The sequence below is a fragment of the Lissotriton vulgaris genome, unplaced genomic scaffold, assembly GCF_964263255.1.
Source record: "Lissotriton vulgaris unplaced genomic scaffold, aLisVul1.2 SCAFFOLD_1442, whole genome shotgun sequence".
Taxonomy (NCBI): Eukaryota; Metazoa; Chordata; class Amphibia; order Caudata; family Salamandridae; genus Lissotriton; species Lissotriton vulgaris.
Genome location: NW_028248104.1, coordinates 458,257 through 471,843, shown reverse-complemented (window position 1 = coordinate 471,843; position 13,587 = coordinate 458,257). Strand labels below are relative to the sequence as shown.

Genomic DNA, 13,587 nt, shown 5'->3' with positions numbered 1-13,587 from the left:
CTTAATCTATGTGAAGCTAATCAAGCAGGAAAGCTCCTCGACTCCTACCTCAACACACAAATGGAATAAGTATAACAACCTAACACATACCAGACAGAAAGACATCCTAAAAGCCTTTAAAGACTATTACCAGGAACTCTATAAAAACGTTCAGGATTTCAACTTAGAGGATTGTAACAAATATCTCAATAGACTCGACCTACCAAAACTTTCAGTAAGCAGACACAATTGGGTTCGGACAGGAAATCAGCGTCGTTTTTACAAAACTTTCATGGTTGAGCTATGCTGGTTAAAGAAACAAGTCTTTGATCATACCGCTTCTAAAGGAACCATACCTAATACAATGTCAGAAGCAAACAGAATAGTCATCTCGAAAGAGGGAAAGAATCACCTGCATCCAAAAAACTATAGACCTATATCCCTCATCAACGTAGACGGTCTGCCCTTCCAAAACTAATAAGTAGCTCCCAAGTTGACTTCTTAAAATTATGTATGTCTAATGATAACACCCGCCTGCTGTGCCATATTTTAGAAAACACCGCGATTAAACCGGAACCAGTCATAGCCATTACACTTGACGCAGAGAAGGCTTTCGATAAGGTACCTTGGCCCTTCCTGGAACGTGTATGCACTCCTTCAACTTGGAGGAGGGGTACACAAGTACGGTTATGGCCCTCTACAAGAAGCCATCAGCCCGTATTGCGGTTAACGGCACACTCTCTGAACCCTGTGCACTAAAACAGGGTACCAGACAGAGATGCCCACGATCCCCTTCCCTTTTCCTACTGGCATTAGAACCCCTCATCCAAGACATAAAACTAAATTCGAACATCAAAGGGATGGATATCAATGGCGTCCATGTTAAGTTAGCTGCATATGCAGACGATATACTAATAATAACAGAACAACCGGAAACATCAATTAAAGCTTTGATGGACACAATCTTGGTACACTCCTGGCACACGCTTAACAGGGATAAATCAAAACTCAAACCGCTAAACGTTCACAGCAACAGGGATATCTTAAACAAGCATTTGCAATGCAATAGGTCTCGTATTAGGAAAGTTTGAGCTATTGGTATTGTAAATGACAAATTTTTTATTTAGGTTTTGTTTTTGAAAATAGCGAAATTAATAGCTTTGTCATTTACCATGCCAATAGTTATAACTTTCGCAAATGTGACACCTATAGCATTTGTAATGCAATATGTGTTGTATTTACGTGACTTACATGTATTGATATTACAAATAACAAGGTTTTATAATTTTTTCAATAATTAATACTTAAATAAAAGTTATTGTAATTTATAATGGCAATAGCTTAAACTTTTGTAAATAACATTTGTGAAGATTATGTTCAGTGTATTTTATTGTGACAAAAATCCAAGAACATATGTCAAATATTAACATCTTTTTCTTACATTTGTAATAAAGCTTGAAACATTGAGATAACATATTTGAACCAGTTGTTGTTGAATGGTTGCACAGATTGATGCTGTGGTGGAGCTCAGTGATGTTGTGGTGCCACAGAGTGATGTTGTGGTGGTGCTGAGTGATGCTGTATGCTATGTTTTGCTATCTTATGTATTGTTTTGTTATGATATGCTATGCTGTTTTGTTATGCTATGCTATGCTATGTTTTGCTATGCTATGTTATGCTATGCTTTCTTATGCCATGCTATGCTTTGTTATGCTATGCTATGTTTTGCTCGGCTATGCTTTGTTATGCTATGCTATGCTATGTTTTGCTGTGTTTGGTATGCTATGCTGTGTTTTGCTATGCTATTATATGTTTTGTTATGTTTTGTTAAGCCATGCTATGTTTTGTTGTGTTTTGTTATGCTATGCTATGTTTTGTTGTGTTTTGCTAGGCTATGCTTTGTTTTGTTATGCTATGCTTTGTTATGCAATGCTTTGTTCTGCTATGTTTTGTTCTGCTATGTTTTGTTATGCTATGCTAAGCTTTGTTTTGTTATGCTATGCTATGCTATGTTGTGTTGTGTTTTGTTATGCTATGCTATGCTTTGTTGTGTTTTGCTATGTTTTGTTTTGCTATGTTTTGTTATGCTATGCTTTGTTATGCTATGCTTAATTATGCTATACTTTGTTGTGTTTTGCTATGTTTTGTTTTGCAATGCTATGCTTTGTTATACTATTCTATGTTTTGTTTTGCTATGCTTTGTTTTGTTATGCTATGTTTTGTTATGCTATGGTATGTTTTGGTGTGTTTTGTTATGCTATGCTTTGTTATGCTATGCTATGTTTTCCTATCCTATGCTTTGTTTTGTTATGTTATGCTACGCTATGTTTTGTTATGCTATGCTGGTGAGGGTGAGTGAGGGTGGGTGGGTGAGGGTGGGTGAGTGAGTGAGTGTGGGTGAGTGAGGGTGGGTGAGTGAGTGAGGGTGGGTGAGTGAGTGAGGGTGGGTGGGAGGGTTGTGAGGTTGCGTATCCTATTCTTTTTTTGTTATGCCATGCTATGTTTTGTTATGCTATGCTGATGAGGGTGTATGAGGGTGAGTGAGGGTGTGTGAGGGGGTGTGAGGGCGAGGGTGTGATGGTGTGTGAGGGTGAGAGGGTTGGGAGGGTGAGGGTGTGAGGGTAAGGGGGTGTGAGGGTGAGTGAGGGTGTGTGCAGGTGAGGGGGTGTGAGGGTGAGTGAGGGTGTGTGATGGTGAGGGTGTGTGCAGGTGAGGGGGTGTGAGGGGGGTGAGGGTGTGAGGGCAGGGGTGTGTGAGAGGGGGTGTGAGGGTGCGAGGTTGAGTGAGGGTGCGTGAGGGTGTGAGGGTGTGTGATGGTGAGGAGGTGTGAGGGTGGGTGAGGGTGGGTGAGAGGATGTGAGGATGTGTGAGGATGTGTGAGGGTGTGTGAGGGTGTGAGGGTGTGTGAGGGTGAGTGAGGGTGAGTGAGGGTGAGTGAGGGTGAGTGAGGGTGAGTGAGGGTGAGTGAGGGTGAGTGAGGGTGAGTGAGGGTGAGTGAGGGTGTGTGAGGGGTGAAGGTGTGTGAGGGGTGAAGGTGAGTGAGGGTGTGAGGGTGTGTGATGGTGAGGAGGTGTGAGGGTGGGTGAGGGTGTGTGAGGGTGAGAGGGTGTGAGGATGTGGGAGGGTGGGAGGGTGTGAGGATGTGTGAGGGTGAGTGAGGGTGTGTGCGGGTGAGGGGGTGTGAGGGTGAGGGTGAGTGAGGGTGTGTGATGGTGAGGGTGTGTGCAGGTGAGGGGGTGCGAGGGTGTGAGGGTAGGGGTGTGTGAGAGGGGGTGTGAGGGTGTGAGGTTGAGTGAGGGTGTGTGAGGGTGTGAGGGTGTGTGATGGTGAGGAGGTGTGAGGGTGGGTGAGGGTGTGTGAGGGTGAGAGGGTGTGAGGATGTGGGAGGGTGGGAGGGTGTGAGGATGTGTGAGGGTGTGAGGGTGAGTGAGGGTGTGTGAGGGTGAGTGAGGGTGTGTGAGGGGTGAAGGTGTGTGAGGGGTGAAGGTGAGTGAGGGTGTGAGGGTGAGCGAGGGTGTGTGAGGGTGAAAGGGTGTGTGAGGTGAGAGGGTGTGTGAGGGTGTGTGATGGTGAGTCTGCAAAGAAACAGCAAATACCTACAAAACGTACCATTTCTAAATAACAGTTTAGATAAAAGGTTGCTCTCCCACACATAAAAAATAACCACACCACCCGAACCAGCTTTAGTATTAACTGCAGACATTTGATTTACAAATGGCCACTGAAGCGTCCCTTTATCAGCGCAGCTCAGTCTGCAGCACACATCACGTTTGCACCTACACGCTGGCCTGCCGCTTTTCACGAAATGGCTTTTCTTGGCACAAAAAGCAGGACATATTGTAGGGTGGAGGGAGTGACTGATGGGCTGAGAGCCCCTCCCTGGGAGGAGGAACCAGACCTTCAGCTATTGCAGAAATGCGGTAGTAAATGCAGCACTCACTGCTATGGAGCCCGGCATTGCTTTCCCGCAGATCGCTCGCGGTGCACACGTCTATTTTGGACGTTCTGTTTTTAAAGAAATGTATAAGGCACTGCCGCTCACTTAATGTCAGAACAAACCAAAGAAAAAGAATACAATTAGATGGGGTAATACAGGCGAGGCCCCTGGAAGTGGAATGGGGTCATGTCAACATGGACACAGTCACAGTGTTGGCGAATCGCACGTTTTGTTTTTTGTTAGTTATTTATTTATTTTGTTATCTTAACTAAGGCCGACAATTCAAAGTAGAATGGTTTTCGGTTATTCTCACAAGAAATCACGATGTGATCAAATAACAGATATGCGCCTTCCCCAGGATAAATATTCCCGTTTAAATAGTTTTTAAATAGTTTCTGTACATGGCTGTTACAACAATGGCATTTTAGTAGCTAGTCGGATGCTTGAACTAAGTCTTAATTTCTGTCATCTTTTCTCCTAATCACTTCTCTCCCGTGTGCCTTCCTTCTTTATGGAAAACAAGGCAGCGCTGGGAGGGGGGCTGGGCACGAAGGAAGGAGAAATGTGAGTCACGGCGGCCGTGAAGTGTGAAGCAGATTCCTTTGAAGCTCTCAGAGGCAGGAGCAAATGGTAAGGGGAGGAGAAATACTGCTGGGGTGAATGCCTGAAGCCAAATCTGGATCGTAAAAGTCAGCTTTGTGGATGGACGGCATTAGGTCTCTCTACGAGACCTAAAAACTCGAGACTAGCATGGCAAACAGGCTATATTAAGTATCTGGGCATTCAATTTGGTAGCAATTTTATGGAAACTCTGCACCAGAATGAGAAAGTAACATTAGACAAGATAAAGAAACTCCTAGATCTTGGTTGCAGAGTCGAAACGATTAAAATGATGGTCACCCCAATGGTCAATTACCTCATTAGTATGCTCCCGCTTCTCCTCACAGACTATTTCTACCACAAACTACACATTCTCATTACTAAATTCCTCTGGCGTGGGAAAAGAGCACGGATCAGCATCAGAAAACTACTGAGACTGAACAAAACTTTGGGCGATGTAAACTTAAGTGACTTTAGACTATACCAGATGGCCTTCCGGGCAAAACAAGGCTCATATTAGATCTCTCCGTCTCCCGGCTACACCTCGGTTTGGCTGGAGGTGGAGAGAGCTATTCTCAACAACCTGAACCCCCTTGCACTCCTTACAGCAAAAAGATTTTGTCCACATATCTCTCCAAATCTTTATTTAGAAATACCAAAACTGCTCTGCTTAAGGTTGACAAATCTCTAGAGAACACTATCAAATGCTCTAAGTTTGAATCACTGGTTCAACAACAAGATATTATATAAGGAGAAAAGCCTCTCCTTAGACACATGGATCAAAAAAGGTATCCTCTTCTCCTACCAACTGGAGAACGCTTCTTATCCAGTTACATTCTCAGACCTCCAAACAAGATGCGGCCTAGCGGACAACAAGTTCTACAACTTTTTAAAAGTAAGAGCGGCACTTTCCAAAGCTAAAATATTCACCGTCACCTCATCTCTATCATTATTTGTGTCTAACATCAACAAGACACCAGGTGTCCCAGATCTATAAACTTATTCACCCAAAGACCTCTAAACTATAATAAAACTATTGCTTGTTGGGGGCAGCTCTCTCCACAACCACCAGATGATCAGGGGTGGTCCGCAATATTGAGTTCCATCTCACACAATAAGCTCACTCCGGTCCTCTCACAAACTAAATACTGGCTTCTACACAAGGATTTTTGGACTCCTGCTAGACTCTTCACAGTAGGGCTACGGGAAGACGCAACATGTTGAAACTGTAAGCAGGAAACAGGGGATTTAGCCCACTTAATCTTTCAATGTTCACTTGTTGAGCCTTTCTAGGGAAAAGTATTTGCCTTTCTAAATGGTCTATTTAACTGCTCCCTGGTCAAAGACTTCTCCAAGTTAACCATGGCCTTTTTGAGTGCGGAAATAAGATCTGACTCCGACAGAGCCCTATTTGACCTACTACCAACATCAGCGGTAAAAATGGTTCTTGCCAACTGGAAGGACACAAGCAAGACCTCATATAAAGTCTGGATGAACTGGGTCACCCCCCTTAGAGGGGCAGACAACATCGCACTACAACACTCCCTGTGAAAACCCTTAACAAGAACATTATGGAACACTCTGGACACCTACCTTGACCACTACAAACCTCCTTAAATCCTATCATATGAAATTAAATTCTTCAGGTAAGAGAAACATACGTGGACCGTACAGAACATTCTAAAGAAAGAAAATGTCCATTCTGTCTTTAAGCTTGGGCATTGCTTGTTTTCATATTTATTGTACATCACATTAAGTACGTACTAACTAAAGTCAATGTTCATCAATTTACATCTTAGATTGCTTGATCACGCCATCAAGTCAGCAGTTACACAGTCCTTGGTCATGTGCTTTTTCAAAATAGATATTTATATAATCTAGCAATTTTGAGCAAAACTATCTTTTTGGTTGATACATGCAATGAAAGGAATATCTTTATCAACATTTGTTTTTCATGACATTTTATTATAAATGTAGACTGCTATTATCTTTTCAAATGTAAATGTATAGGCATTTTATATAGCGAACTACTTACCCGTAGGTTCCCAAGGCGCTTCGACCGCTGCGAAACCCTTCCTGGCTTCCCTGAGAGATGGTCCCTTAATGGGTATCTCCAGGGTGAGACCAGGCATCCCCGGCGGTCTGGTGGGGCCGTTAGTGAAGATGAGGCAAGCTAATGCCCAGAGTTGCCGAGTGTGATCGCTGATCAGAGTGGGCACCGAGGCGAGAGAATTATCGAGTCCGCTGACCCTGGTCCAGAAACCTGCCGCGCCGGGAATCGAACCCTGGTCCCGGGCCGTCCTCTCCTCTCGGGTCTGCCGCCTCTAACCAGTGAGCCACACTACTTCACAAATGTGAGTATCAGTGTTGATAAAACTAAGCATAACTCAATCTTTGATACCTGCTGAAGATCTGATTATTACCTGAAGAAACATTGAGTTACTCAACCGAAATACAGTTTGCACTAAAAGTTAGACCGAAATAAAACAATACACAAGGATTTCATGCAAAGGAGCAGAATAGCAGAATATTATTCACTTACCGCTTCTGCAAAGTCGGGGTTGAATTTCAGTAAATTGTTCAAATCCTTTTGTAAACAAGCTGGCGTAAGTGCTTTGTTCTCATCATTTTTCAACAATGATGCCTACAATGGAAGAGCAGACAATTTCTTGAAATCTTAACACTACATCTCAATACAGCTGAAGGACAAATAATGAGGAAGCCACAAAGAAAATCAACATTTGGTATAAACAGAAAAAATTCACCACACATTTCTTAGATGAACAATTAAAACGTTAAACTTCTGAGTTCAAACAGGAGAAAGTGGGAAAATAAATCTGGGCTAAATTTTAACAGTTTAAAGTAAGCCAACTTTAATACCAGAGAATTTTGATTGTTATGAACTAACCTCATGACAAATGAGTACATTAACGATCAACTAGATGGCCAGAAGGTATGGTCAAAAAATGTCCCTTCTGTCTAAAATCAGGACTCTGCAACAAGAGTTTGTTTACTGACCAAACTATGGGCCTTATATAGAATTTGGTGGGCAGGATACTCTTGTCAGAATGTAGCACATATCTGGTCCTCTGAATTACAATTGCCATAGGCTATACTGCATTCATAATACGGTAAACAGGACATCCACAACATTTGTGACAGATTATCCCGTCAAACTCTAAATAAGATCCTATATTTTCATAGCGTGTGTTGCACACTAATGCCATTAACATAATTTGATGCAGACAAATTCCATCATCACTGTACTGTGCAAATCGCCATTACAGGAATCAAATTTTGACATCATATATTACCAGTTATCTTTACCCGCCCGCTGTGTTACCAATATTCCATGTAGATGACCTGTATTACTGTATTCCCTTTAGCCAACCTTTTTTAGTAGACTGGGAGGTGGCAACCAAATTAGCAAAGCTTGTTACTGCCAACTCTTTACGACAAATCGTCCAAGAACATGATACAAAAAAAAGTACTTAAGATCAGAGACAACAGGGCTTTATTAGAGACGTCCCTACCCCCGCATCTAGACCAAGACGATAGGGAGCAGCTGGACTGATACAATTACACAATTGAGGAGAAGGAAGATCTTGGGCCCAAATAGGTTTCTGCCTTTATTTTCTGAAAGCATGAAAGTGAAATTGCAGAAACCACTAATAGCTACGTTCGAACAAGTTAAGAAAATGGGCAGTGTCCTGAGAGATCTTAGAACAACGACAATAGAGGTCATACACAAAAGTGGTAAACCAAAGGATGAATGTGTATCATATAGGCTAATCTCTCTGCTCAATGCGGAGGTCAAAGCCCTGGCTAAAGTCCTGGCCAAAACGCCTGAGTGCTATTATCCACAAGACAGTGCCCCCTCTCCACCCCAATCATTTCAGGTTTATGCCACAGAGGGCCACGAGGCATAGCTTGAGGTGACTCTTTGAATGCGTGGAAGATGCCAATTGATGCAAGAACCTGCTATTTCGGCACTTGATGCTGAAAATAGGTTTAATTCAATGGAATGACCCTATATACAGGCCCTTTATTTTAAAGAAGGTTGGGTTTAGACCAGAGTTCTTGGTCTCGGTGAGGCTCCTATACATTGATCCACTACCTAAAGTCGAGGTGAACGGAAGGAGCTCTGCAGAGTTTAGGCTGGGTCCGGGAACTAGACAAGGATGTCCTCTTTCCCTGCTCCTCTTGGCAATAGCCCTTGAGCCGCTAGTGAAGTGGATGAGGAAGGATGCTCTTATAAGGGGGATCCAATGTGATCATGAATGGAGGGATTTATTACCCTTGTATGATGATGGGATCCTTCTGTTCCTCACGTACCCCTATAACTCCCTCCCAGGAGTCCTGGAGATACTCAATATCTTTGAGAGATATTCGGGCATCCACATTAATTTGTACAAATCAGCTATTTCCAATTACTCACTAAAAGGGACTTGTTGCGATCCCCAGAAGTGTTTAGCGACTGGGATATCTACATCCCTACAGATCTTTTGCAATATCACAGACGCAGCCTAGGCAGGATACATGATGACTAAAAGAAAGATGTGGCCTGTTGGAGAAAGTTGCCTATCTTGCAGCTGTGCACAGCCAGGTTGTTCAAGATAATGATGCCACCAAACATTCTGTACATGCTTCAAAATATGCCGTATGCGGTGCAAGATGCGTACTTTAAAGCAGCAGATGCCACCACAAGACTGCTTTTATGAGATGGCAGGGCATCTAAGATAGCCCATCAGACACTGACGAAGGGACCACATGATGGTGGGATTGTTCTCCCCAGTCTTAAGTATTTTTACTGGGCGACCCAACTGTTGGTAGCCAACGAATAGGCTTAACCATCCCAAACAAAGTCAGCCCTGATTACGGATAGAAGGACAATGGGCAAAGGGGTTTACCTCAGTGTGCTATATGGCAGAGGAGGAATGTGAACACTCCTGACACAGGCGGCAATGGTCCCAAAAATATGTTGGGCAGCCACGTAGCAAGATTAACACTAGGTTAACACTAAAATCGCCATTGTGGGAAGCAGCTATCCTGGTGAAGATGAACAGGCTAGAGGCACACTGACAATGGGGCCTGTCCAACGAAGGGGGGGGGGGGCTTATCTAGGAGGAGGGTAAGATGATGCCCTTCACAGGACTACAGAATCGCTATGAGTTGGCTGGTTGACAATTCCTGAAACATCAGAAAGTGCAACAGAAGATGAGGGAGGATGCAGGTCTACTTGCAGAAGTAGCTAATGATACACCGTTGAAATATAGAATTCTGACATCACTGGAGGCGCGCAATCTCACATATTTACCAAAGACTCATAATGAATTGTCAACGCCCACTAGATGCATTGAAGGCAGGACGGGAATACGATTTAGGAGTTATAGATGAACTGGCATAGGCAGAAGTGATGGAGCAAGGATTCGCACGTAAAGCGACTTGCTCACACTCATGAACCTCGCTTAACGTATAATCATATTAATCCAACTGTCCGTCTTATATTTAGCATTTTCCCCAACACGCGGGCGTTCCCGAGAGGCTTGCCTGTGTGTCTTTTCATCCTCACAATGCTTGCACTAAGGAAATGGCTGCTTTGCAGAAATCCAGTCTGCGCATGCGTCGGTCATACCCTTGTGATGTGACGCACTCGCATTTTGGAGGGATTGTATTGCTCATGCGCATTGATGCTAAAATGGCCGCTTGTGCCTCACCATGCTCTCTGCTTGCTACTGCTGCTTTCGCCTATCTGTCTTTTCGCTCTAAAATGTAATACTATTGCTGTTATAAAATAAGGGGTGTGTTTAGATCTATCACGGTATACAGTGTGATCATTTTTTTGTAGGATTCTAATTTGTTCTCGCTTACTTTTCATGGATCGCGTCTCTGGGGGGCCGGTAAAACATGAGCAACTCCATTATGAAGCTCCTCTGAGAACTGTCATGTGACCTGAGAGAAACCTCACTGCGCAGAAGCTAAAACAAGCCAGCTGGCTCCTGAAGCCCAATGCGCCTGAGAAAACTTCTCCGAGAGACAAAATCTTACCTTGGAAGAAGCAACACTGTTGCTACCTACTATGTACTGTATTGTCTTGCTGTATTCCTATGCCTGGGAACGTGAACCCAAGGGGCGGGTGTGCAAATTTTCATAATTATGATGGGAACTCTGAATTCTAGGAGGTGACAATGACCAGATCACCTCTCCTGACCAATCATAATGTACGAAACTGTCACTTGCAACATTGGTGGGTGGTCTAAGGGTCCCCAAACAGTATAATTGCCCTAGTGTAGCTTAGGAAAATTGTCCGACTTGTCCGAGTAGCAGACCTGTCACTGACCCTACGAACTCTATAGGTGCTCAATCTAGAGTGCTGCGGAGCACTCTGTCCATCCTTTCCACAAACTCCTAGGGGTGGAAATAGTCTTAAGTGCTGGCGAAGCACTTTGCTGGGAAATTCGAAAACCCAATCGGGGTTACTGGCGGATTACTTGCAGAGAGGGGTAACGCAGGCGTTGCATCCAAAGCTGTGGGTGTTGGTCGTACCTTGGTGAGCCCAGTCCTGACCCAAACCTGAGGGGTATCCTGTCCTGACTGCCCGTGAGCTGTACCTGCTCGCATTCTGGCATTCCTTTTCTGAGGGTCCTTGTCCCTGTCCTTCCAAACTGACCCGTGGCCAGGGTTAGTCTTCATTCCTAATTAGGTAAATATTATTCTGTGGGTTTGCGTCTTTCTCTCACTTTCTCTTCTTTTCCTTAATAAAGCACTCTTGCCTGTGATATTGCCCTATCACCTTGAAATGCAAATTATATGCAATTGTTTATTAGAATTGTTCCACTTCTCTCCCCACCTGTAGAAGATTATCAAAACTGTCATATTTTATTAGTGTGTTCCCGTTTTTCCCTTTCCTTTAGCATGGTTGCAGTGAACTTAGTAAGAATAGCATGAGTAGCTTAGTCTAAATATACATTCTAGGTCCCTCGCTTTAGTTTAAACTTGTGTTGAATAGCGTGTTCACTAAATGCTCATATCCTATAGTGTTCCCAAATATTCTACAGGTACTTGCCCTAATCTATAGCTATATTGTGGCTTTGGTTTTACTGATAGATGTGTTACTGTGCATTTGGCTTGTTATTGTTACATATCCATTCTAAAATCTTTTTATAAAGCCTTGAAAACTCATCAGGTGTCTGTGGTCATTTTCAGTACATAAAGTGGATAAATGTATTTTGGTTTATAGAATATATTCTTTCCTAGGAAACCTGTCACCTGTCCACTGCTAGCTCCTGATCCGTCGGGAGTAATGTGCCTGTGGTAAGTCAGGTACATGAATAGTAAGTGGTGTAAGAGTCACCCCCCGAATTACTCATAGTGGCGTGCAAGAAATCACCCAGTTCACGCAAAACTCAGTGCGCGGGGAAAAAATTGGTAAACTTGTGACCCGGGTGACCTGCGCGCTCTATCAGTAATTTTCAGGTAGCAGTAGGATGGTTAGGACTAGTTAAGATAGGTAGACAGGATAGTTGATAAACAAACCGTGAAAATAAAATGTGCTGCTGATTTTCTACTGTATTGGTTAAAATATTTTGCAATGTTTTAAGGATTTATATGTAAATGTATATGATTTTTGCATTGCTGCTATAAGTGTTACATGTCGTATTAACAAAGAACTGTTTGTAAGCGTTCAGTGTAGTCCGAATCCCCGGGGAAGTATATAGCTAACGGTGAGTAGAATCCGGTTAGCTGGAAAAGTCACTTGTTTAGAGTCATTAGTGTAGGGTTAAGAATACCTGGAAGCACTAATTAGGATCTTTTTGCATCTGTATAACTGATAGCCACGAGTCCTTTGTATAAAACTTCCCTTGTGATATCACCTAGAAAGGGTCACATGTGGGAGGAGTAATAGGGTCTCCGAGGCTTGACTGGTAAGTAAAATAGTCCGCTGGTGAAATCCTGGCTCAGTACATATCCCAGACTGAAGTGGATGAGTCAGAAGAATAACGGGTTCTATATTACTAGTGTGAGAGGTTAGGCAAAGAAGTCTATCCAGAGTGAATGAAAAGTAGACAGAAGTGGTTTACTTGTAGTGAGAGGAAGTTTTTCTATCTATTTAGAACACTCAGACACAGTGGCAGACGTTGTGTGTTAGTAACTAAGTTTTGCACTCGCACTTTTAGGAAAAGTTAAAGTTTCCGTTACCTTGTGAAGGAGGGAGTCGGGTGGAAAGCTGCTCTGACGTCACTCCGTGCCGCGCTGGTATTGGTCAGAACAGCGGGTGTGTAGTGAAGCCGAATTTGTAAGGGAGGGGTGAGTGCCGGAGCGTGAGACTTGGTCTCGCGAAAGGCCGCGCACCCATTGGACAAGGATTTTTGTATTCTCGGTGTTGATTGGTTCCTACAAAATAAGAGTCGCGCTAGCATTGGAAGTACAAAGGTAAACAAAATTAATCAGGCCGAGTTAGAAGCGAGCCTGGAAAGGCATATGTGGTATCCTGAGTTCTTACCTAATCCACAAAACTCAGGCTTCTATAAGGAACAGATTATACGAGGTAGACCGCACATGATGTATGGAATAAAGAGAAAAATGTCATTTGCCGACAAGGTAAAGAATTTCTTCAAAACAGATAAGCCCATTAGAACGAGGGAGGGTGTGATCATTCCTCCACCGAATACTCCTGCTTCCGTCATGATGTTTGAAAAGGGGTATCATACCTGTGTATGGCTAGAGAATTGGGCAAAGTATACTGCAGATGACGGAGTCCTAGCATTTCCTATTGATGGTACCTTTAATGGTAGGATCCTGTTTAACTTAAGGACCCGCATGAATGAATTGCATCCCAGACCCAGATTAACCCAGTACGAAGCCTTAGAAGAGTGGGAAATTGAGGCTTTGGAGAGAGATAGACCCCGGATGGACAAGGGAGTGAGCAAATGGTATCCGAGGGTCCATAGAGAAACCAAAGAACAGAAAATGAAACATTGGAGACAAAGCATGATGGTGGAGGGGTTGTTTCCAATGATGGGGGTATTAGAACAAGGGAAAGGAAAAAGTAAAGAAAAGACCCATCACTC

General features: G+C 43.4%; 1 protein-coding gene across 1 annotated transcript in view; it reads right to left on the bottom strand.

The window, feature by feature from the left end:
* ANAPC5 (anaphase promoting complex subunit 5) overlaps positions 1-13,587 on the bottom strand; it is a 152,410-nt gene that overhangs the window by 80,473 nt on the left and 58,350 nt on the right. Inside the window, exon 6 of the mRNA XM_086949880.1 lies at positions 7,059-7,160. Coding sequence (XP_086806006.1) covers positions 7,059-7,160 — 102 coding nt within the window. The remainder of the gene's footprint in view (positions 1-7,058; positions 7,161-13,587) is intronic.